We start from the raw sequence: 25,889 nt of genomic DNA on the forward strand, positions 1-25,889 counted from the left end.
CTCGGAAGGAAGATGGGGCAATCTACTTCCGTAGTGATACTGCCTCGGAAACCCAAGGAGGGGTCGCTATGAGTCAGGTCCGACTGGACAACACACAACAACAATGACAACAAGAGTCAAAGTTATGATAACTTCTTTGCCACAGCCAAATACCTTGAAAGTGTGTTGCTGGGCTCACAGGTTCAGGATCATGTTCATGGTTGCACATGGACATCAAGCTCAACTGGCATACACAAAAAACATTGTCCTACATCCCACTTTCATGAGTAGCGACTGGGGTCTTAAAAGCTTGAGAGCAGTCATCTAAGATGCAACTATTGGTCTCTCCTGATACAGAGTAAAGAAGTGTGAAGAAAATCAAAGACACATGGAAACAATTAGTCCAAGGGACTAGTGGACCATAGGAATCTGAGCCTACATGATCCTGACACCAGAAGAACTAGATGACGTCCAGCTACCTCAGCCAACCACTCAGAAAGGGATCTAAATTGGAGATCTTGGATAGAGTGGGAGAAAAATGTGGAACAGAACTCAAAATCATAAAAAAGATCAAGATTTCTTGACTGAGAGAGAGTGGTGAAACCCCAGAGACTATGACCCTAGTCAGCCTTCAGGCATGGAATTGAATTCATTCCCATGGCTTAACTTCCAGCCAAACAACAGACAGGACCAGATGTGAACTATTATACCAGGTAGGTATACTCCTCAGAATAATAAATCATGGGAGATCAGGAGGGCAGCATTTGCACAGGGAGAAAGCTCACAGGGCATGAATGCACAGGAAAGAAGGACATAGGGAAAGGGTAACCACATGGAACAAGTAGGAAGAAAGCTGTTACATTGTGGGGATTTCAGTAAATGTCATGAAACAGTATGTGTATGAACTGTTGAATGGAAAATGATTTTGCTCTGTAAACTTTCACCAAAATCACAATATAAAAAAAAAGAAAGAAAGATAGAAAATATACAAATATAAAGAAATGACAAGAGGGAAATAACCACTGAAACAGAGTAACAATAAAAATTTTTTAAAAAACTATCTTACAGATCTCTGTGAAAATAAATTTGAACACTTAAATGAAATGAGTAACTTCTTACAAAAAATATAGATTATCAAAATTAGTTCATCAGAAATAGCTTAAATAGACTGATTTCCATAGAAGAAATAAAGTTATCAAAGACTTAGTGCAAAAAATGTCACCAAGCCTTGATGACTTCCCAGAATTGTACCAACTCTTCAAAATCCAGATAACCTCACTACACCGTATTTGTCCTAGAGCACAACAAATTACAGAAACCCTCCTAATACTTTTTATGAGCAAGAATAACACTGATGCCCATCTTAGGCTGGATTCTCTAGAGAAGCAAAACCAGTCAAGCTTAGAAACAGAGAACGAAAGAAAGAAAGAAAGAAAGAGAGAGAGAAATTTATCTCAAGGAAATGGCTCACACAGTTGTAGAGGGTAATAATTCCCAAGTCCGTGGGTCAAACATCAAGCTGGAGGCATCTCCTGACTCATGTAGCTGCAGGGGCTGACAAGCCCAAGATAAGCAGGCAATTCAGCAGGCTGCTGGCTTCAGAGGGTAACGAATCCATGATCGGCAGGTAAGACGGCAGGCTGTTGGGTCAGAGGCTGCAAAGGCAATGATTCCAAGATCTGTAGGCAATACAGCAGGCCACTAGTTCAAATCTAGGAACTGAAGCCAGATGACCTCATATGCAGGATCCAGATCAAGCAAAATGCCAGAAATCTTTGCCAGGATATCCATATACATTGTAAGTAGGCTACACCACTGAGGAAATGCCTGATTGGCTGGCTATTCATAGCAGATTTCTTCATGGAGGTGATTGTCTTATATCAGATCTCATCATGGAGGATGACTACATAACTGCTAAACCACTGAGAATCATGGCCCAGATAAAGTGACACACAGCTTTAACTATTACAACGCCAAAACTTGAGAACGACATTGTTATTGTTGTCAGGTGACGTTGAGTTGTTTCTGACTCATAGCGATCCCATGCACAGCAGAACGAACCACCACCCAATCCTGTGTCAGCTCCATAATCCTGGCTATACTGAGCCCATCACTGCAGCCAACGTGTCAATCCACCTCACTGAAGGCCTTCCCCTCTTTTGTTGACCCTCCACCTTACCAAGCATGACATCCTTCTCCAGGGAATGGTCCCTTCTAACAACATGACCAAAGTAGGTGAGACGAAGTCTGGCCATTCTCACTTAAAAGGAGCATTTCGGCTGCACTTCCTCCAGGACAGATCTGTTAGTTCTTTTAGCAGTCCATGGTACTTTCAGCTTTCTTCACCAGCACCACAAATCAGAAGCATCAACTCGTCTTCAGTCTTCCTTATTCATTGTCCAGCTCTCACATGCATATGACCCGAAAGAAAATATGCCTTGTGTGAGGTGCACCTTAGTCTTCAAGGAGACATCCTTGCTCCTCAGCACTTGAAAATAGCTCCTTCACAAGCAACCTGCCCAGTGCTACACGTCATCTAATGTCCTGACTGCTCCTTCCACTGGTGTCAATTGTAGAATCAAGCAATGTGAAGTCTCTGACAACCTCAATCTTTTCTCCATTTATCATGATGCTGCTTATTGGTCCACCTGTGAGGATATTTGTTTTCTTTATATTGAGATGTAATCCATACTGCAGACTGTATTCTTCAATCCTCATCAGTAAGTGCCTCAAGTCATCCTCACTTTCAGCAAACAAAGTTGTGTCGTCAACGTATCTCAGGTTGTTAATGATTCTTCCTGCAATCCTGATGCCCTGTTTTCCTTCATATAGTCCAGCTTCTCGGATTATTTACTCAGCCTATAGATTGAAAAAGTATGAGGAAAGGATACAACCCTGATGTACTCCCTTCTTGATTTTAAATCATGTAGTGTCCCCTTATTCTCTTCGAACGACAGCTTTCTGGTCAATGTACAGGTTCCTCATGAGTACAATCAAGTGTTTGGGAATTCCCATTCTTCTCAATGTTACCCATAATTTGTCATGATCCACACAATCAAATGCCTTTGCATAGTCAATAAAACACAAGTAAACATCTTTCTGGTATTCTTTGCCTGGAGCCAAGATCCATCTGGTAGCAGCTATGATATCCCTTGTTCCAAGTCTTCTTCTGAATCCAGCTTGCACCTCTGGTAAGTTCTCTGTCAATATACCGCTGCAACCATTTTTGAATTATTCTCAGTAAGATCTTACTTGCGGGCACGATATTAATGATATTGTTAGATAATTTCCACATTCTGTGGGATTACCTTTCTTTGGAATGGGTACAAATATGGATCTCTTCCAGTTAACTGGCCAGGTAGCTATCTTCCAAATCTGTTGGCATAACTGAGTGAGTGCCTCTAGTGGGGTATCCGTTTGTTAAAATATCTCAATGGCTATTCCGTCAATTCCCGGAGCCTTGTTCTTCGCCAATTACTTCATTGCAGCTTTGACTTCCTCCTTCAATACCATTGGTTCTAGATCATATGCCATCTCCTGAAATGGGAGTGTGTCAAAACTCTAAGAAGAAAGTTTTAGGATAATCTTGAAAGATACAAACGAAATTTCAATGAATGGAAACATATTTATGTTCCCAGGTAGGAAAACTTAATGTCATAAAGATGAAAGTTCTTTGAAGTAATTTAAAATTCTAATGCAATACCAATAAACAATTACAAGTATTATCATGCTAAATAAATTGATATTCAAGTTCATATGGAAAACAAACAGGCAAGAATAGCTAGAAAGACTGAGGTCTTAAAAGTCTGCTTACGGCCATGTGAGATGCTATGACATTCTCTCCACATCCAGAGCAAAGAAGAGTAAAGAAAATCAAAGACTAAAGGAAATAATTAGTCCAGAGGACTAGTGGACCATGTGAATCACAGCCTCCACTAGCCTGGAACCATTAGAACTAGATGGTACCCAGCTACCACTACTACCACTCTGATGGGGATCACTACAGAGGGTCATGGACAGAGTGGGAAAAAAGTAGAGAACAAAATTCAAACTCACAAGAAAGACTAGATTTACTGATCTTACAGAGACTGGTGGAACCCCCAGGTTTATGGCCCTTAGACACTCTTCAAACCTGGAATCGAACCCAGCCCTGGGGATTATCTTCCAGTCAAACAATAGGTCTATAAAGTGAACAGTAATACCTATGAGGAACATACTCCTCAGAACAGTAAACCATACAAGACCAAATGGTCAGGTGACATTCGCTCAAAAGCAATTCAGAATGTAGCAAGGAGCAAAAAAAAAATAGCCAGAAAAATACTGAAAGAGAAAAAGTATAAGGGTAGATTGGCACAACCAGACAATAAAACATTATAAAGCATTGTATAAGTAAAACATTGTAGTAGTGGCACCAAGATAGATGAATACACCAGTGAAATAGATTAGAAAGCCCAGAAATATACCCAAATATATACAGAAATTTAATATATGATAAAACTATTATCACAAATCATTGGGGCAAAGGATGCTTTTTAATAAAAGTATTTGACAATTGATTGTTGTTATGTGCCATCAAGTCAGACCCAATTCATAGCGACCCCACCTTGGGTTGCCAAGGCAGTATCACTATGGAAGTAGACTGCCCAACCTTCCTTCCTAGGAGTGGCTGGTGAGTTTGCACTGCCAGCCTTCTGGTTAGTAGTCAAATGTCTTAGGCACTACGCCACCAGACCGCCTGTCGAGTCAGACCGACTCATAGCGACCCCTCCTTGGGTTTCCGAGGCAGTATCACTTCGGAAGTAGATGCCCAACCTTCCTTCCAAGGAGTGGCTGGTGGGTTTGAACGACCAGTCTTCTGGTTAGCAGTCAAGTGCCTCAGGCACTACGCTACCAGAGCTCCCGGACAACTGATGAGCCACTTAGAAAAAGGCAAAAGCAAATCCATACTTACAGCATACACAAGAACACACTCCCACTGAATCAGGGATAAAAAATAAATAATAAAGTCATACAAGAACAAAAAGAGTATGAATTCCTCTTTAATGTCAGTGCAAGAAAAGACTATGACTCAAAATCCAGAGGCAATAGTAAAATGATAAATTTAATTATAAAAAATTCTGCATACCAAAAATTAACATATATTAACTCAAAAGATAACTGACAAAATATTTGCAACATATATCAAAGATAAAGGGTTAATATTTCTAATATATAAAGGACTCTTAAAAAGCAAAGGTAAAGGATCAGAGAAATCTAGAAAAATGGGGAGAGACATGAATAGGCAATTCACAGAAAAGATAAAAACAGCCCTTAAATATATGAAAAGTTGTTCAAGTTAATTCATAAGAAAAGAAATTTCTCACCTATCAGATTGGCAAAAATTAAATAGTATGAGAGAATATTCTATCGGCAAGGCTGTGGAAAAACATGCATTCTCACATATTACTGATGGGAAGGCAAAATGATACAATTCTCTTAGACAGGAATTTGGCAATATCTAACGAAACAGCATATGCATTTTCCTTTTGATTCGTCTATTCACATCAGTAATTTATCCTGAAGATATACTTCCAACAACATGAAAATACATACATGTACAAGATTATTCACTGCAACATTACCATCTCAAAACACTGGAAGCAACCTAAATACTTGAAACATAAGAGAGTGATTGAATAAACTGTGGTACATCCAAACAATGGAGTGCTAAGCAATTGTAAAAATGAATGAGGAAGATCTTTGAACTAATATGGAGAGATTTTCAAGATACATTGCTTAGCACTGTTATCAAAAGAGATAGATATAAAACATACATGTATCTGCTCATTTTGGGGGGGGGGGCAACACAGATAAGAAGGATAAACCAGAAATTAATGATCTCGGTTGTAAGAGGGTAGGTAAGAAAAGATGAGGGGTGTTGGAAAAGGGCAGAATGGATGAGGGGAGTGGTACTTTTTTGAGTATCCTATTTTGTACAGTTCTGTCCTCCAGCACCATGTTGATGTTTCACATGGTCAAATATATTAATAATTAAATAAAATCCAAAAGGATGTGGTAAAGACCCAAAATGGAATAGAACAGAAAGAAATGAACCTGTTTTCTAAATAAATAACAACCACAGTCAGAGACAGTTTTGGCAAGAAAGATCTAACCTCAATAATTTTCTAAAATAGTATTTTGACAATATGCTCTAAGTCTAAAGACAAAAGGAAATGTACACAAATATTACACACTAGTTACTAAGTCTTTCAGAGAGTTATGAATCAGAAATTCCAAAACTACTTGATACGTACTCTAGGACTGTGGAAATAAATAAACCTACGATACCCCGTAGTCCACTTCTACTCTGTACAGAGACGCTATGAGTTGGAATGAACTACATGGCAATGAGTTTCCTACTGGTTTCACTATGCATAATAAAAGCCAGGTTTCTTACTCCTGTCAAAGGAGTTGTAAATAAGAATAGGGGGAAAGCTAGAATAAACTCCATGGTGTTGGACTACCATTAGAGAGATTGATATGAACTCAATACAGACATTATATACATTATTAATGTTGTTGTTGTTGTTGTTATATGCCATCGAGTTGGACCCAACTCATAGCGACCCCTCCTTGGGTTTCCCAGGCAGTATCACTACAGAAGTAGATTGCCCAACCTTCCTTCTGAGGAGTGGCTGGAGGGTTTGAACCACCAGCCTTCTGGTTAGCAGTCTGGTTAGCACTATGCTACCAGACCTCCCGTATTATTAATACAAAATAAAAAATCAAACTCACTGCCATCGAGTTGGTTCTGACACATAGCAACCCCCACTGGGTTTCCGATGTTGTAAATCTTTACAGAAATAGCCGGCCCCATCCATACATATAGAATAAAATAAAGAAATAGCTATATCTGTACACACACACACATATATTTTCTAGCTCATTCCACTGAGAGGACCTAGAAGCAATGACATCCTAGTACTAATAAGCATATCTGGAGTTGAGATTTCCATTTCTAATTACCACTCTCCAATAAAAGGAACCAGAGGGTCTTAGACAAAGGGTTGATTCCAGGGCTAGGACAAGGAAAGCACAAGTAGTAGAACATTTTATGGTGCCAGAAAATAAAAAATAAGTACAAAAAATGATGGGGATATGTAAAAAAGACACAGGAATCAACCTGAAAGAGCTCTCTGCCAAATCTGAGACAATCTGAGCAACAAAATATAATAAAAGATTGTAACTCACAGAATAAAATAAGAATCCATGAGTCTGTATTGATAATAAATAAATATAATATTTCAAGGAGAAGGAAAGCTTTTCCTTTCAGTATAATTCCAATTAATAAATGTAGAAGGAATGATGGAAATAGAAAATCACCATTGGGCAAACACTACAGTAATAACTGTATCAGGCTTTATTATCAATGAACACTAAAGTTACTGGACTAACATATGACGGGAATACATGACGAGAATATTTACACAGTCTCAAAGTAAATCCTCATAACATAAATTTAGTAATTTTACGTGAAAAAAATGAGCAAACACAACATTAACCAAGTGAGCAAAGGTAATATCACCAGTAGGGAATAAACCATGTATCTTCTGAAAGGAAGCACTACAGAGTACACAAAATATCTTTTGCATTATATGTGGTAAAAATGGGGAGCTCTGGTAACATAAAGCACTTGACTGCTAATCAGAAGGCTGGCGCTTCAAACCCACCAGCCACTTCCTTGGAAGGAAGATGGGGCAGCCTACTTCCGTAGTAATACTGCCTCGGAAACCCAAGAAGGGGTCGCTATGAGTCGGGTCCGACTCGACAGCACATAACAACAACATGGTAAAAATGTATAACCTAAGTTTAAACATGAAGAATGCAAGACAAGTCCCAATGAGGAAAATACTATAAAACAAATGGCTGGCAATAATGAAAAGTAAAAGTAAAATCATAAAAGCCAAAAACTGAATGAGGATATTTTCCAGATTAAATAAATTTTCTGCACCAGAAAAAGGACATTAGTGGGACAACTGATAATATCTGAATAAAGTCTATAGGTTCAATGATCATATTTATTTAATTTCCTGCTTAGGTTAATTTCTTGGCTTTGATTACTACACTATGCTTATGTGCGATGTTAATATTTGGGGAATATGGGTGAAGGGTATATGGAGATTTTTTCAGCCCACTTTTACAATCTTTTGGTAACTCTGAAATTATTTCAAAATGAAAACTTTAAAATTATAAACATACACACACACACACACACATATATATAACCTGATGCTCTGAAGTTCCCTTCTGGCCGACTCTTCTGCCATCTGTGAAGCCCGCAGTTTCTCTTCACACTGGTCCTTTTCAGATTGCCTCCAAACATCATGTTCCAGTTTCATTTTCTCTAGATCTGCTAATCTGTTTTCAAGTTCTAGCCTAAAACAACAGATGATAATTATGTTACAAGAACACATATTGGATTGTATGACAGCAAAATGTTTTCATTTGCAAGTAGATTTAACATAAAATAAGGTAATTAAGTACTTACTTTTCATCTTGTAATGCCACAAGTTTTTGATAACCTTCTTCCTTGGCAGCTTGTACTTTACGTATTAATTCACGATCCTTTTCCACTAAGAGCATTTTGTGGTGTTCAACAGCTGATTTAAGAATGTCATTGTCTGACTGTAATCCTAGTATTTTTTAAGGAGAAAAATATATTTCATATTATCATCAAGATGAAAAATCACACTTATGGGTAAGCATTCATAAGATGATAAGACAAAAGAATCTAGAAAATAAGTCACTCTGGATATATACTCTCAAAGATCTTTATGTGACTGATAAAGAAAGAACCAAACAAACTCAGTTAATTTTTCTGTTATCACCTTATTTAGCACACACATTCAATCACCTGATTATATACATTTAGTCATTTGAATCCTGACAGCTGGGGAACTTGACCTGGGTTCTATGGCACAAATATACCATAGACAATATCCTAAAGAAGCTGGCTGAAAGAGGGTTAAAAAAAACAAAAAACCCTGCAAAATCTATGATTCTGGTAGGACAAAATATGCATAATACGGAAATTTGAAGTTTTGCAATGAATTAAAAAATCTTTTGCTTCCTTATAAGGAAATAGCAAGTATTTTGTAGGTAGGATAAAACATATTCATAACTTGTAAATTAAAACAGAACGTAGAACTGGATCCCAAACTTTTTATGTTCCTAAGAAATTGAGTTCCTAACTGTAACCAAGCCCTAGAAACTGATATTAAAAACAATCATTCGTCATAAGCTCTTTCTGAAACTATAGAGGACAGCTGCAGGCCCAGGGCAGCTTATTTAAGTACATTAAGAAAGTTAGAAACAATACAATTACTGTGGATTATTGATGAGATGGACACTCTAAGACTAAATGAAACTTAAAAATAAGCTTAACATAACATACTACACAAAAACATCATTCCACATCCTACTTTGGTGAGTAGCGACTGGGATTTTAAAAGCTTATAAGTGGCCATCTAGATGCAACAATGGGTCTCTCCTCATCCAGAGCAAAGAAGAATAAAGAAAACCAAAGATGCATCAAAACAATTAGTACAAGGGACTGGTAGACCATGCAATCCTCAGCCTTTATGACCATGAGACCAGAACAACTAGATGCCAGGCTACCACTGTCAACCACTCAGAGGGGGATGGATGCAGGAGATCCTAGATAGAGTGGGAGAACAATGTGGAACAAAACTTAAAAATCATAAAAAAAAAAAAAAGACCAGGTTTGCTGGTCTGATAAGAGCTGGTGAAACCCCTGAGACTATGGCCCCTAGTTGTCCTTCAGGTATGGAATTGAACTCACTCCTGTGGCTTCTAGCCAAATAACAGACAGGCATATCGGCTGAACATTTTTATCAGGTAGATACACTCCTTGGAAAGATCATGGGAGAAAAGAAGGGCAGTATATGCACAGGGAGACAGTTCAGGGGGCAGGAGTGCATGGGAGGGAAGGACACAAGTAAGAGGTACCTATGGAGGAAGCTGGAAGAGAGTTGTTACATTGTGGGAAATGGCAGTCAATGTCAGGAGACAAAATGTGTATGAACTGCTACATGGAAAATGAATCTGCTCTGTAAACTTTCACTCAAATCACAATAAAAATTTAAAGATAAATAAATAAGCCTAAGCTGAACCGGGTTCCAGTAACTGGCCTTGGGTACACATTTAAAAAAAAAAAATTAGGCCTGCAACCCATATATCTTCCTTATGTTGTTTAGACTTCATATGGCCTAGAGATAATAACTACATGATCAAAATAGATTTAAAACTAAATCCAGGAAGTAAGGAATCTCATTTTTAAAGTGTCAATTAATTCATATATTAATCATGTAACTACGACATAAGCATGAATTTTTTTTTTAATTTAAGATTACACATTTAAGAAAACATTTAACAAATAAACAAAATAAAAATATCCTGTATGTGCTCTAAGATTAAGGGAAATTCTGGAAATAAAATTTCAGGTTGATCTATTTTAATAATTTTACTTTGACTTTATATCCAAAATTAATAGTAAAAAGCATGAGAAATCATATATTACCATCCAGCTCACTTTGAATCTTATTCTTTTCTCTTTCTAGCTCACTCTTAGCTCTTGCTGCCTCCAGTTTGATGTCTGTTATTTCTAGTTTGTTTGCATGCTTAAGTTCTTTTACCTGTTAATAATTAAAAGTGAAGTTACCATTGGTCATCTTCTTGCCATTAAGTACATACTGTAAAATCTAAGTGGAAATGACAGTATAGAGTGCAAGCATCTTCCAGGGAGGAAGTTGTTTCAGGGCCTGAAATAGTACTTGGCACCAGAAGATACAGAGAAAACAGGCCCTTCTTTACAAATAACTGGGTGGGATAATCCAGCTTGATTTTGCCTTAAAAGGCCATCTCATTAACCTAAACTATGTAAAATCTAATAATCAATGATACTTTTGTTGTTATGTGCCACTGAGTCGGACCCAACTTACAGCGACCCCTCCTTGGGTTTCCAAGGCAGTATCACTACAGAAGTACATTGCCCCATCTTCCTTTAAATAAGGGTTGGAAATAAAATGGGCATTCTAGGAAAAAGTAATAAGATATAGAACATCAAAGAGGTATAATATCACATGGTCTGCCCTGGAAACAATGAGGGATGTGTTATAGGTAGAGCAGAGAGATTAGCATACCATGCAAAAGAAATTTATCCTGTTAACCAACTATGTCACATGGGTCGCTATGAGTAGAAAACTGACTTAAGGGACACCTAACAACAAGAAGCTACTGAAGGTAGCACAATCAACTTTATATTAGAAAGTTAACTCTTAATTGCAAATATGCTAGATTATAAAACTGAAGGTAAAGATACCAATTAAGAGCTGTGGATCAACTTTCACCCAAAAGACAGATAGGTCTTTAAGGTGAACAATAACACCAGAGACGGATGCACTCATCAGAACAATCAGCCATCCAAAATCAAAAAGGCAGCATTTGCCTAGGAATAAAACTCAGAAGGCAGGAAGGGATAGGAAAGAAGGACAAAGGGAAATGGTAACACAGGGTTGAAGTGGAAAGAGTTCTGTTACACTATGGAGACTGTACTCAATGTCACAAAACAAAATGTGTTCTCAATTGCTGAACAGAAAACAAATTGGCTCTGTAAACTTTCACCCAAATCACAATTTCAAAAAAAGAGAGAGGCAAGATATTAATAAAAGGGGCAAGAAAGAATCAACTGAATTTAGTTCAGAAATGAATAATATTTATGAGGATATATATATAGGTACGCATGTGTGAGGGGTAATATAAATCTAACTGAAATCTTTACTGACAAAATCTAATTCTTTTTAAGCTCCCTCCCCCTCACTGCCACTGTTTTCCCCCAACCTCCAGTTGCCAGATTCTGAGTCCTGACAACCTCATGTATGTAACCATAGAACTGTGATCCATAAGGTTTCCAATGGCTGATTTTTCAAAGTATATAGTCAGGACTTTCTTCTGAGGCACATTTGGGCAGACTCAAGTGTCCAACAGTTAGCTGCCAGTAGCATTAACTGTTTGTACCACTCAGGGATTCCTTTTAAGCCACTAGTGAATGTGAATAATCATTCGTACTTTCCACATCTACCACTCGTCTGTCAGTTTGTCATACTGTGGTGGCTTACATGTTGCTGGGAGCCTGAAGGCTATGTCACCAATATTTCAAATACCAGCAGGATCACCCATGGTAGACAGGTTTCATTGGAGCTTCTAGACTAACACAGACTTGGAAGAAAGAAGGGGACATCCACTTCTCAAAGAATTGACCAGCGAAAACCTTGTGAAGAGCAGTGAAACACCATCTGATATAATACTGAAAAGTTTTATGAATACCCTTGAAACACTGTCTGACATAGTGCTGGAAGATGAGATCTTCAGGTCGTAAGGCACTCAAAATACAACTGTGGAAGAGTTGCCTCCTCAAAGTAGAGCTGACCTTAATGACAAGGATGGAGTTAAGCTTTCGGGACTTCCATTTGCTGGTGTGGCATGACTCAAAATAGGAAAAAAATAACTGCCAACATCTGTTAATAATCAGAACATGGAATGTACAAAGTTTGAATCTAAGAAAATTGGAAGTGGTCAAAAATGAAATGGAATGCATAAAGATCATTATCCTAGACATTAGTGAGCTAAAATGGACAAGTTTTGGCTACTTTGAATCAGACAACCCTAGTCTACTACGCAGGGAATGGCGTCACACAACATGTTTCAAGATCTATGCAGAAGTACAATGCTATTAGTGATAGGATAATATCCATGCACCTACAAGGAAGACTAGTTAATACTACTACTATTCAAATTTACACACCAACTACCAAACCCAAATATGTGGAAACTGAAGACTTTTTACCAACTTCTGCAGTCTGAAATCGACCAAACATGCAATCAGGATGTATTAATTATTATTGGTGATTGGAACACAAAAGCTGGAAACAAAGAATCACCAGTAATTGGAAAGTATGGACTTGATGATAGAAATGATGCCAGAGATTGCATGATGGAATTCTGCAAGACCAACGACTTATTCATTGTGAATATCTTTTTTCAACAATGTAAGGAGCAGCTATACACATGGACCTCACCAGATGGAATACACAGGAATCAGATCAACTACATTTGTGGAAAGAAGTGATGGAGAAGCTCAATATCTTCAGCCAAAACAAGGCCAGGAGCTGATGGTGAGAAAGATCATCAATGGCACATATGCAAATTTAAGCTGAAACGGAAAACAATTAAAACAAGTCCACAAGAGCCAAAATACGACCTTGATTATATCCCACCTGAATTTAGAGACCATCTGAAAAACAGACTTGAGGCACTGAACACCAATGACTGAATACCAGACAACTTGTAGGATGACATCAAGAACATCATCTATGAAGAAAGCAAATGGTCATTAAAAAGACAAGAAAGGAAGAAAAGACCTTAATAGTTGTCAGCAGAGACTCTGAAACTTGCTCTTAAACAGAGAGTACCTAAAGCAAATGGAAGAAATGACAAGATAACTGAGCTGAACAGAAGATTTCAAAGAACAGCTCAAAAAGACGAAGTCAATTATTACAACAAACTGTGCCAAGACCTGGAGTTAGAACACCAAAAGGGAAAAACACTCAGCACTTCTTAAGCTGAAAGAACTGAAGAAAAAATTTAAACCTCTAGTTGCAGTACTCAATGATTCCATGGGCAAAATATCGAATGATACTGGAAACATCAAAATAAGATGGAAGACTATATAGAGTCACTGTACTAAAAAGAACTGGTTGATGTTCATCTAATTCAAGAACCAATGGAACTGAAGGAAGAAGTCAAGCTGCACTGAAGGAATTGGTAAAAAACATGGTTTTGGGAATTGATGGAATACCCACTGCGATGTTTCAACAAACGGAGGCCGCACTGGAGGCACTTACTCATCTATGCCAAGAAGTTTGAAAGGTAGCTACCTGGCCAACTGATTGAAAAAGATCTGGATTTGTACCTAGTCCAAAGAAAGGTGATCCAACAGAATGTGAAAATTATTGAACAGTATCATTAACATCACATGCAAGTAAAATATTGCTGAAGGTAATTCAAAACAGTTCAAAAACAGTTGCAGCAGTATATTGACAGGGAACTTCCAGAAATGCAAGTTAGATTCTGATGAGGACATGGAATTAGGGTTATCATTGCTGATGTCAGATGGATCTTGGCTGGAAGCAAAGAATACCAGAAAGATGTTTATTTGTGTTTTATTGACTATACAAAAGCATTTAACTATGTGGATCTAATAAATTATGGATAACACCGAGAGGAATGGGAATTCCAAAACACCTAATTGTGCTCATGAGGAACCTGTACATAGACCAAAAGGCCATTATTCGAACAGAAAAAAGGAATACTTTATGGTTTAAAATCAGGAAAGGAGTGTGTTAGGGTTTTATCTTTTCAACATACTTATTCAATCTGTATGCTGAGCAAATAATCTGAGAAGCTGGAATACATGAAGAAGAAAGTTGCATCAGGGTTGGAGGAAGATTCATTAACAACCTGTGACATGCAGACAACACAGCCTTGCTTGCTGAAAATGAATATGATGGATAGAGATGAGATTAAAGACTATAATTTACAGTATGGGTTACACCTCAACATAAAGAAAATGAACATCTTCACAACTGGACCAATATGTAGCATCACGATAAATGGAGAAAAGACTGAAGATGTCAAAGATTTCATATTACTTGGTTCTACAATCAACAGCAACGGAAGCGACAGTCAAGACAGTCAAGAAATCAGATGACATATTGCACTGGGCAAATCTGCTGCAAAAGACCTCTTTCAAGTGCTGAAAAGCAAAGATGTCTCTTTGAAGACTAATGTGTGCCTGACTCAAGCCAGGGACTCTGGTGGCATAGTGCCTAAGGCATCTGACTGCTAACCAGAAGGTTGGTGGTTCAAACCCACCAGCCACTCCTGGAAGGAAGGTTGGGTAATCTACTTCCATAGTGATACCTCCTTGGAAACCCAAGGGGGGGGGGCACTATGAGTCGGATCCAACTCAACAGCAGTGAGTTTGGTTTGTTTTTTTGGGAACTCAAGTCATGGTAATTTCAGTAGCCTCATATCCATGTGAAAGCTGGACAATAAATAAGGAAGACCAAAGAAGAGTGATGCTTTTCAGTTGGGTGTTGGCAAAGAACATTCAAAGTACCATGAACTGCCAGAAGAACTAACAAATCTGTTATCAAAGAAGTGCAGCTGGAATGCTCCTTGGAAGCAAGAATGGCTAGCCTTTTTCTTACCTCTTTTGTTCATGTTGTCAGAAGGGACCATTCCCTGGAGAAGGATATTATGCTTGGTAGGGTGGAGGGTAAACAAAAAAAGGGGAAGGCCTTCAACAGGATGGAATGACACAGTGGCTTCAACGGCAGGCTCAGGTATAGCAAGGATTGTGAGGATGGTGCAGGACTCAGCAGTGTTTCATCCTACTGTACACAGAGTCACTATGAGTCAGAGCTGACTCGATGGCACCTAACAACAACAACGTGCTTTCATATAATCTTTGCCACAACACTATAAGATATGGATTAGCCCCATTTTATAGAGGAAGACTCTACAGTTTTCAGAGGGGAAGTCAACTGCCCAAGGTCACATAACTAGAAAAGGCAAGAACTGGAATTTCAATCTAGTTTTCCTAACTCCAAACCTGTTATTCTTATTCACTACCAAACCAAAAACCTAAACCCACTGTCACTGAGTCAATTCCAACTCATAGTGACCCCCACTGATTTCCAAAGCTGTAAATCTTTACAGAAGTAGATTCTTTCATCTTTCTGTCATCTTTCAGAGTATTATTGGGTTTGAACCACCAACCTTCTGGTTCACAGCCAAATGCCTTACCCTCTATGCCACCAGAGTACCTTTATTCACTGTGTTGTTGTTGTTGTTATGTGCCATCGAGTCAGACCCGACTCATAGTGACCCCTCCTTGGGTTTCCAAGGCAGTATCACTACAGAAGTAGATTGCCCCATCTTCCTTCTGAGGAGTGGCTGGTGGGTTTGAACTGCCAGCTTTCTGGTTAGCAGTCAAGTGCCTTAGGCACTATGCTACCAGAGCTCCCTTATTCAGTATAGTAGTCTAAAAAATACTTTTATCATTGTTATCCTATTTCTCCACTAGTCTGTCAGTCTGTCATACTATGGTTACTTGTGTATAGCTGTAATGCCAGAAGCTACGCCCTGATAATTCAAATAGCAGGGTCACCCATGGTGGACAGGTTTCAGCGAGGCTTTTGGACTAAGAAGGGAGCTCTGTTGACTTAGTGCCTAATGCATTTGACTGCTAACCAAGAGGCTGGCAGTTCAAACCTACCAGCAGTTCCTCAGAAGGAACACTGGTAAATCTAATTCCACAGTGATACCGCCTCAGAAACGCAAGGAGGGGTCACTATGAGTTGGATCCGACTCGATGGCAGTGAGTAAGTGAGAGTCTGGACTAAGATAGATAAGGAAGAAAGGCCTGGTGATCTCCTTCTGGTAATTAGCCAATGAAAATCTTACAGGTCACATCTGACTCATTTACTTTGGACATGTCATTAGAAGGAATCTATCACTAGAAGAGGGCATTGTTGTTGTATGCCACCTGAGCTGATTTCGACTCACAGTGACCTACAGGATAGGGTAGAACGACTCCACAGAGTTTCCAAGGCTGCAATTTTTATAGAAGCAGATTGCCCTCTCTCTCTCTCTGTCGGAGTAGCTGGTGGGTCTGAATCACTGACCTTTCAGTTAGCAGCCAACCACTTAACCACTGTGCCACCAGGGCTCCTTTGGAGGAGGATATCATGTTTAAAGAAGAGAGCCAGTGAGGGTAAGGGAGACCGTTAGTGAGATGGAGTGGTACAATTCATCAACAAAGGATAACCTAAGACTGGCAACATTTCATTCTGTTGTACATAAACTCACCGTAAGCTGGGGTCAACTCAATGGCAGCTATCTATCAACCTATCTATCTACCTACCTATCCTATTTCTGGTTACTGGAGTTCTTACATATACTTTATCTGAGGGGAAATAAATCCTTTAAGTTCCTGAAAAAACCTTTATATACAAAAAAATGTTTCTACAATATTCAAATTATTACATTATTTTAAAGAATAACATAATGGAGATCATGCTGCTAATATTAGCTAATTCATTTAATAAATATTTATTTAGTGTTGCTACGGTTCTAGAACCTGGAGTTACAGAAATATCTCTGCTCTCTTGGTCCTTACATTTGGTAGGGGAGTGAGGGGGAAAAAAAGGCAAGACAAAAAGTAAACATATAAATATATCAGATAGCGTTAGCAGCTCTGAAGAAAAGTACACCAGGTAAGGATGATAGAGTGTGGGGCAGAGAAAGAGGGAAGATGTCATTTTATTAAATGAGGACACGTGAGGCTTCTCTGATAAGGTAACATTTGAAGGAGGTGAGGAAGTAAGCTGTATCAATGCATGCAAGTGGAAATGTCCTGAGGTAAAAGTGAGATTGCTCAAAGAAGAGTGAGCAGGCCAGTGAGGCAAAAGCAAAATGACCAGGAGGGAAAACGGACAATGATGATTTTAGAAAGGGTGCAGTGACCAGATCACAGAGCTCTGAATGGTAAGAACTTTTTATTTCATTTTGAATAAGATGATAACTCGTTGGAAAGGTTTGAAGAGAAGAATGACATGATCTAACAATAATTTTTAAAATATTACTTTTATTGCTCTATAGAGAAAAGCCTCTATGGGAGAAAAGGCAGAGAGCGGAAAGACCAGTTAGGCAGCTATTGAAAAATTAGGTCTAGAGGACTGGACTAGAGTGGTTAGTGGTTAGAGGGAAGGTGGGTAAGAATTTGTCAGATTCTGCACACATTTGGGATGTAGGATGACAGGATTTTTAAAAATCCAATAAAAAGAACTAAACTATTTAACACAAATTTTCTTTGTCATTCTATAGTTATCACAATTTTCAAAGAATGAAGTAGAAGTATAAGAGGACTTACTTTACTTGTCAATATATTTACTTCTCTTTCAGCTTTATGCAATTTACCAATTAAAACAGTATTTTGTTCATTGCTTGATTGTAGCTCTTTTTCCAAATGTTCAGACTGTAGTTTAGAGGACTGTTTTTCAGCCTTTTATTAAAAAAAAATTTTTTTTAATTTGTTCACAGTTATTAAGTACTATTTAAAAATACATGTATAATCATACTACCAAAAATTATTTTAAAAAATCACAATTATTAACAGGTACCAAAGTAACAAGAATTTTCTCAAACTACTTTGGTCACATTCAAATAAAAGACACTTGCTCCACCAAGTTAAAGAAATAATAATTTAGATACAAAAATAAGGTTTCATTATCAGACCACAAAAGTAGTATATTTATCACAGAACATACCTATGTGGTAGTCTCCCTTGCCAGAAGATTTGGGAGAACCAGAAAATATGCAATAAAGGTGTCAGGGCAAACAACATAACAATAAACCAAAACCAAACCAAACTCACTGCCATCAAGCCGGACCCAACTCATAGCGACCCCCTCCTTGGGTTTCCGAGGTGGTATCACTACAGAAGTAGATTGCCCCACCTGAGTGGCTGGTGGGTTTGAACCACCATAACAAGAGCCAGCAACAAAATAAGTTATGCACTTCTCTCACTGGACTACCTGAGGCACCTGCTTGATACCCATTTACTCTTATTATCATAATTGGAACATTTTTTGGGAGGTTTACATTTATAGCACATATGACAAAGTGTATCAGAAGTTGGAAGATAGGGTTCCTTGATAGTAGCAAGGAGTGAGAACTGAAAAGTCCAGTAAGAAAATTTCTGGTTGGTAATATTCACAGCAGCCTTTAATGAGGGAAGGAAAATTCTCTTTAAAATATCTGTACTTCAAATAGTTAAAATGAAAAAATACTTGTCATTTAAAGGATAAGCTTCAGTTTTTTAACATCTCATGTCCTATATATCTTAAATATAACAAATAAGAACAAATAATTTAGGAAAAAAGGTATTTTCCTCAAATATAGAATGATACTCCCTGGGCATAATAATAGCCAACAAAGTCAAAGAAAAAAGAATGTCATGTGCTTATTTTCATTTAATCTGATAAATGGTAAAACTATATATAGGCTCTTTTGTAAATGTCACAAATAAGCACTCCACCATTTGTCATCATTCGGCTTACTCTGAAAGTAATCACTTTAAATGGCCTCAATCAAAAGTTTCATAGTGGAATCATGTACTATATTTAACTGTAACCATCCCATTTATTCTGTCACTATATAAAATACATTAAGGATGGGAAGATGGTGACATAAACAATCTTAGTGTAAACTGCTTCATATCTAAAGTCCAATGATACTGTCAACTTTAGTTCCGGACACCAGAAAGTAATATTACAAACTTATCTAAGAAATAAAAAGGTGGCTTCTACTCTTCAAAACATATCAATGCACTCCTTGTCCAGCTTGCTGAATGGAAAAAAAAAAAAAAAATCAACATTTTGGATTTGGATATTGGATTTTAATTACAAACTAAGTGCCCACTAATTTTCCTCTGAATCATTTCACAACTACTTTATAAGAATTGAAAAACATTTCGCATCAGTCAAAATAATTAAACTGGTATATCTGTTACATGTTAGGCAGTAACAACTAAGAGAAGTAAGCATATCTGATTAAGATAAAAACCCAGAATTTTTATAAGGGAGTAATAGCCCTAGGAGGACTACCCTGGCTCTGCCAACTCTTATCTTTCTCTAGTAAACTCAGAGAAATAATTCAGTAAAGGCTTCTTTGCATTAGTAACTAAGCTGAGTTTAATTACTCTGGCAAGAAGCCGTCGTAAGTATGGCATTTCTGTTAAAAAATGATTTATGATTTTAAGATCTCAAATCCCAGTATTAGGAAATTGTTGTTGTTGTTATTGTTGTTGTTTGAGGTTAAGTCGGTCCCAACTCACAGCAACCCCTCCTTGGGTTTCCAAGGTGGCATCACTATGGAAGTAGATTGCCCAACCTTCCTTCTGAGGAGTGGCTGGTGAGTTTGAACCGCCAGCCTTCTGGTTAGCAGTCAAGTGCCTTAGGCACTATGCTACCAGAGCTCCTATAAGGAAGTTACTACCTAGGAAAAAATTGTTCTCTTTGGTTTGAGATGACTTCAGAGACTCAATTTTATTTATTTATTTGGATTTTGTTTATTCTGTTCTGTGGTATTGTAAGAGTTAAATTATGTCAGATAGGTGATCCAACTCCCAGAGAATAAATAATCCCACTGTAAATGGGTACCAAAGTTATTGCTTATGAATCAATAGCTTTTTGCTTTTGAATATATACTCTTGGGATTCCACAAATGCGTCAGCATTAGATTGTGAGCATACATTTATGCTCTAAAAATCAAAGGCTCGTCAATTGCATTTTAAAAAGGGATACCATATTCTACCGGGAAGCAATTAAAATCTTACCTCTAGGGATCTAACTGTAGCCTGCATCTCAGCCAACTGCCGCACCTGTATTCTTTGGACACTTTCTACCTGAGCGCCAGAATTCTCTTTTTCAGCCCTTAATTCTGCTACTTCAGCCTCTAAACCTTTTACTTTCTGACATAAATGGACTTTTTCTCTAACAAGTTGTTCCACTCGTTTGCTGTCTCTTGTGGGATCAACACTAAGCAGCTGGTTATGTAGTTCTTCTTTATCTTCCTCCAGTCTTGCAATCTAATAGTAATTTAAAAGAAAAGAATACAAACTTAAATAATTAAATTTTCAATCAAGAACATGCTTTATAAGTCAGTAAATTAAAATTAAAAATTGTATAACATGAAAGCTTAGGTGGCGAGACGGAGTACAAAGGAAAAAAATGTAAAATGTCAGGTTCTTCGTGCTGTGCTCAGCTTGACTCAAATGTAAGGAGAGGGACCTTATTCTAATTTACCTCTGTCTTTCAATGGTGTCTAACATAGTCCTTAATCAGCTGCTGACTAAAATTCAAAATTATAAATAATACTATGAAAATAAATATTAAAAATACATCAAGTATTTTAAAATTCATCAGAACATTACAGAGACTCTGTTTATGCAAAATCAATACACTAGTGCTAAGCTTTTCCTCATGTAACAGTAATTCCTGGACTATGTCTATACTAATAAAATTATCTATTTCAAGGCAATTTAATTGACACAAAAGCTGCTAGACAAGCAGTGTAAATAAATACAAATGTGATTGATGAGAGTTTTTAAATGATAGCTGAGAGTTTATTAAAGTCCTAGTTGTAATGATGGCCCAGCTCTTAGTTCTTGAAGTTCAGGAAAAGACTGTAAAAATCATTACTCCAGGGCATATGGAAAAGTCACTGGTGAATGTATAGAGCCAACGCACCAGTAGTCTTGTCTTTCTTGACAACTATCATTACTAGACTCCATGTGCTTCCAAGTCAGGGAATTTTAACTGCTCTCTAGCCTATGAGGTATTGCAGAGGTCCTCACATCTACCTGTAGGGATGAAGGGGCCAAGTAATCAGAGTGCAACTCATTCTTTCTCCTTCTTGATCTCAACTACCTACCCCTTACCACCACCAACAAATCTGCTGTTAACCAGAAAATTCCACTTTTTAATTTGTTTTATATTGGGTTTCTTCAACTTAAGATGTGTTTCACTTAAGAAAGGATTCAACTGTTAAAAATAAAAACAAACAAAATAAACTGTGCTCTAAACAGCAAAGGTTGTATGTAGCCAAGATGATCTTAGAAGGTCCACTCCAAGATAAAAGGCCTCTGTTCTGGCTACCTAGTGCTGCTCTAACAGGAATGTACCACAAATGGGATGGCCTGAACAAACAGGAGTTTATTATTCTCTCACAGTTTGGAGGCTTTAAGTCCAAGTTCAAAGTGCCAGGCTCTAGGGGCTGGGTGAAAGCCCCTCAACCATGGGGTCCAGCTCTGCCTCCTGCTCCCAGCCCACTGGAGTCAGAGGCAGTGTTCACTCAGTGCTGAGGCCAACAAACCCAAGGTTGGTAAGTAAAAAGGCACAGTCCCGATGTAACCAAACCACACGGCAGGCCATCAGTTTAAGTCCACTGTAAGTCCCAAGGTCGGCAGAGCATGGCAGGCTGCTGAACAATGACATGGCTACATGCAGGGTCCAAGTGTGCCATAAGCTAGAGGCCATTCCCCAAGGCCTTTGCTTACATAAAGGAAGCAGACCACATCCCTAAGGCAGCTACTCAGCTGCTCACAGCAGACTCCACCATGGAGTCGATCTCCATTCTCATCACGGGGAACAACTACCACCAGCTGCCCAGCCACTCAAGCAGGCCCAGCCAAGCTGACACACAAACCTAACCTCTAAAGCAATAGTCTACAATGCAGGCAAAAGTGGCCCAAGAGATAACCAATTGCTCACAGAGCTATCAATGAATGTAAGAAATGTGAGACCTCCACTTCAGAGAAGAATCTCTCTCTCTCATCTGTAAAATGAGAGACTGGACTGAAGATCCTCTTCTCAGTTTTAACAAGCAGTGATTCCAATTTGGGTTTAGACATACACCAAATGGGAAATATTAAGTAGAGCTATCTAGCAGACAAATTACTATTTTTTCCAAAAAATAAAATTTATCCTAGAAAACAGCTATAGCATTCAAAGTCAAGCCCTCAAAAACTAAGTAATTAGTGTTTTTCTTCCATTTCTCTTTTCATCCTTTACATATAAACATTACCTCAAGGTTTGGTTCCTGACTAATTTTTTCTTCCATATTCTGTTTCCTTCAGCTAGCTGTGTGACTTTGTCCAAGTTACTTTTCCACTCTGGCCTCAGTTACAATGAAGAGCTTGGGCTGGAGGATCTTTCAAATCCCATTTAGCTTTCTCATGAAGTACGGTTTTGGTGTCTACCTTATTATTAGAGGTGCTGATGGCTCACACAGTGGTGCTAAAGTCAACGTGCAAATCAGGTCCAGATAATAGTGCCCTTTATGAGTATTCGCTATGATCAAGCACTGAGCTCTATACAGCAAAATCGCATTTAATAGCAGTATTTTCTTTTCTCTCCCCATTTTACATATGAGATCATAAGTTAATGTTTTCGACCAGCATGTTTTCTGTATTATTGCTTTCTACAGTAGAGAAGGAAGCTCTGGTGGCATAGTGCCTAAGACATGTGACTACTAACCAGAAGACTGGCAGCTCAAACCCACCAACCACTCCTCGGAAGGAAGGTTGGGCAATCTACTTCCGTAGTGATACCACCTCGGAAATCCAAGGAGGGGTCACTGTGAATCAGATCCGACTCAATGGCAGTGGGTTTGAGGTACAGTAAAGAAAGTCTTAGAAGTATAGCTAGAATGTTCCTGGCAGGTGAGGATGGTGAGACTTTCATCTCACATACTTTACACATGTTCTCAGAAGGGCCAAGTCCCAGAAGAAAGACACCATGCTTACTCAAGTAGGTCAGCAAAAAAGAGGAAGTCCCTCAACAAGATAGACTGACACAGTGGCTGCAAAAATGGGCTCAAATATAGCAATGACTATATGGATGGCACAGGACTGGGCAGTTTTTTTGCTGTACACAGGGTTACTCTGAGTCAGAACCAACTTGACGGCACATAATGAAAACCACCACCAGTAATTTTGAAAGGAATCTGTGTGATAGCTTAAGTGACAGCTGAAGATATAGGATTAGATGGCAGCTAGTTAAAGGCAGGGTCAGGGTTAGATCCCAGGCTGAAAACTCCGAAAATAAACTCATTGCTGTTGAGTCCATTCGCCTCATAGAGCTCCTCCCTGGGTTTCCCAGGCGGTATCTCTACGGAAGTAGATTGTTCAATCCTCCTTCCCAGGAGTGGCTGGTGGGCTTGAACCTTCAGCCTTCTGGCTAGCAGTCAAATGCCTTAGGCACTATGCCACCACAGCTCCCATACACACACACACACACACACACTTATTTACACAACAAATATTTATTGAGTACTTACATTGCACCCAGCACTGTTCCAGGCAGTGAGGATAAAGTAAAAAACCTAGCAGACAAGGAAATAAACACAAAATCTCTGCTCTCAAGGAGCTTACATTCAATCACTGCCATTACACCACTCTGGTCCCTGTCACCTAGGCACAGACCCAGAACACATTCTCAGCTCTTTCCCCCTCCTCCACTCTCAATCAGATTCACATGTCTTCTGCTCTGATATCTTTAACCTGTTAAACTCTCAATCCTTCCTCTAAATTTCCAAGGGGCTTTGTTTCAATTTCTATTTTATGGCATTTATCCAAGTTTGCCTTGTATGGCAGGAAAGATGATGTACTAATCCATTTTATTTTTAAAAAAATGAAGCAAAAGAAACTGAGTAGAAATCTATCAGGGATTAGGAATAATAGTTGACCTAGGATGGTAGTACTACTCCAAATCCCCAGAGTACACAAAAGAGAAAGGGAGTATACCTAATTGCTCTATCCATCTTTTGTTTTTATTACCTTTATGGATGCAGCATAGAGAAATAGTTAAGAGTACAGGATAGACTACCTATACTTCTTTTTGTTTAGGTATTTTAAAGATATGATCCCCTACGTTATTTCCAACAAGAATTCTGGAAGTCTATTGTAATTGTCTTTAAGTATTATGTGTGTGTGTGTATAAATATATATGAATGTATGTATGTATGTATATATATATAGAGAGAGAGATTTGTCCTTTTCTCTGGTTAAACAATTTCAGGTTCACACGCACTTATAAGAAAGAATACAAAGAGTTCTTGTGTACTCTTTTATCCCGTTTTCTCCCAATAGTAACAATCTTCCTCTTTTATTTTTTAGAAGAGATCAGGTAGAATTGGTCTTACATCTTCTTTAAACACTGGGCAGAATTTTCCAGTGAAACCGTTCTTTTTGTTAGTTTTAAAATGATGAATTCAATCCTTAATAGTTATGCTGCTGTTGTTGTTACATGCTGTGAAGTCAATTTCAATTCACAGTGATTCAAAGTGAGAGTAGACCTGCCCCATAGGGTTTTCTAGGCTGTATAATCTTTACTGGAGGAGTTCTGGTGGTGCAGTGGTTAAAGCACTTGGCTGCTAACGAAAAGGTTAGCTGTTCAACTCCACCAGGTGGTCCTCAGGAGAAAGATAAAGCAATCTGCTTCTATAAAGATTTATAGCCTTAGCATTCTCTCTCCACCCACCCCACCTCCCAACACCACCAAAACTGATGTACTCTCAAATAAACCTAAGGTGAGAACCACAAAAAAAAAAAAAAGAAAAGAAAAGAAAAGAAAAGATTTACACCCTTGGAAACCCTACAGGGCAGTTCTATTCTGCCCTATAGGGTCACTATGAGTCAGAATGGACTCAGCAGCAGGGGGTTTGGTGGTTTTGCAATCTTCACGGGAGCAGATTGCTCGGTTTCTCCCACAGAGCTGCTAGGTGATCTTCCAACCACTAACCTTTCAGGTAGCAGGTGAGCACTTAACTGTTGTGTCATCAGGGCTCCTCTCCTTAATAATTCTTCCATATTGGGTGAGTTGTGGTAGTTTGTGCCTTTTAAGGAATTCACTCATTTCATCTAAGTTGTATGGATAGCATTGTACACAGGATTCTTTTATTATCCTTATGGTGCTGGAGGGTCTGTAGTGATAGCCCTGTTTCATTCTGATACATGTAATTGTGCCTTTTTTGCTTTGTCAGTCTTGCTAGATGTCTGTCAATTTTATTCATCTTTTCAAAGAACCCTCCCTTTGTTTCACTGATTTTTCTATTGTATTTGGTTTTCAATTTCATTGGTTTCTGTTCATTACTTCCTTCAATTGCTTTCGTTAGATTTATTTTGCTCTTCTTTTTATGAGGTGGGTTTTTTTTTTTTTTTTTTT

The 25,889-nt window shown here is 38.3% G+C and overlaps 1 protein-coding gene across 1 annotated transcript in view; it reads right to left on the bottom strand.

The window, feature by feature from the left end:
• The window catches only part of CEP83 (centrosomal protein 83), a 116,883-nt gene that overhangs the window by 34,483 nt on the left and 56,511 nt on the right, over positions 1-25,889 (bottom strand). Inside the window, exons 6-10 of the mRNA XM_042781689.1 lie at positions 20,501-20,752; positions 18,035-18,166; positions 10,559-10,673; positions 8,507-8,651; positions 8,245-8,394 (exon numbers count right to left, since the gene is read on the bottom strand). Coding sequence (XP_042637623.1) covers positions 8,245-8,394; positions 8,507-8,651; positions 10,559-10,673; positions 18,035-18,166; positions 20,501-20,752 — 794 coding nt within the window. The remainder of the gene's footprint in view (positions 1-8,244; positions 8,395-8,506; positions 8,652-10,558; positions 10,674-18,034; positions 18,167-20,500; positions 20,753-25,889) is intronic.

The sequence above is a fragment of the Orycteropus afer genome, unplaced genomic scaffold (genome assembly GCF_000298275.1).
Source record: "Orycteropus afer afer isolate SDZICR_OR568_19922 unplaced genomic scaffold, OryAfe1.0 scaffold00151, whole genome shotgun sequence".
In the NCBI taxonomy this organism is placed as follows: Eukaryota; Metazoa; Chordata; class Mammalia; order Tubulidentata; family Orycteropodidae; genus Orycteropus; species Orycteropus afer.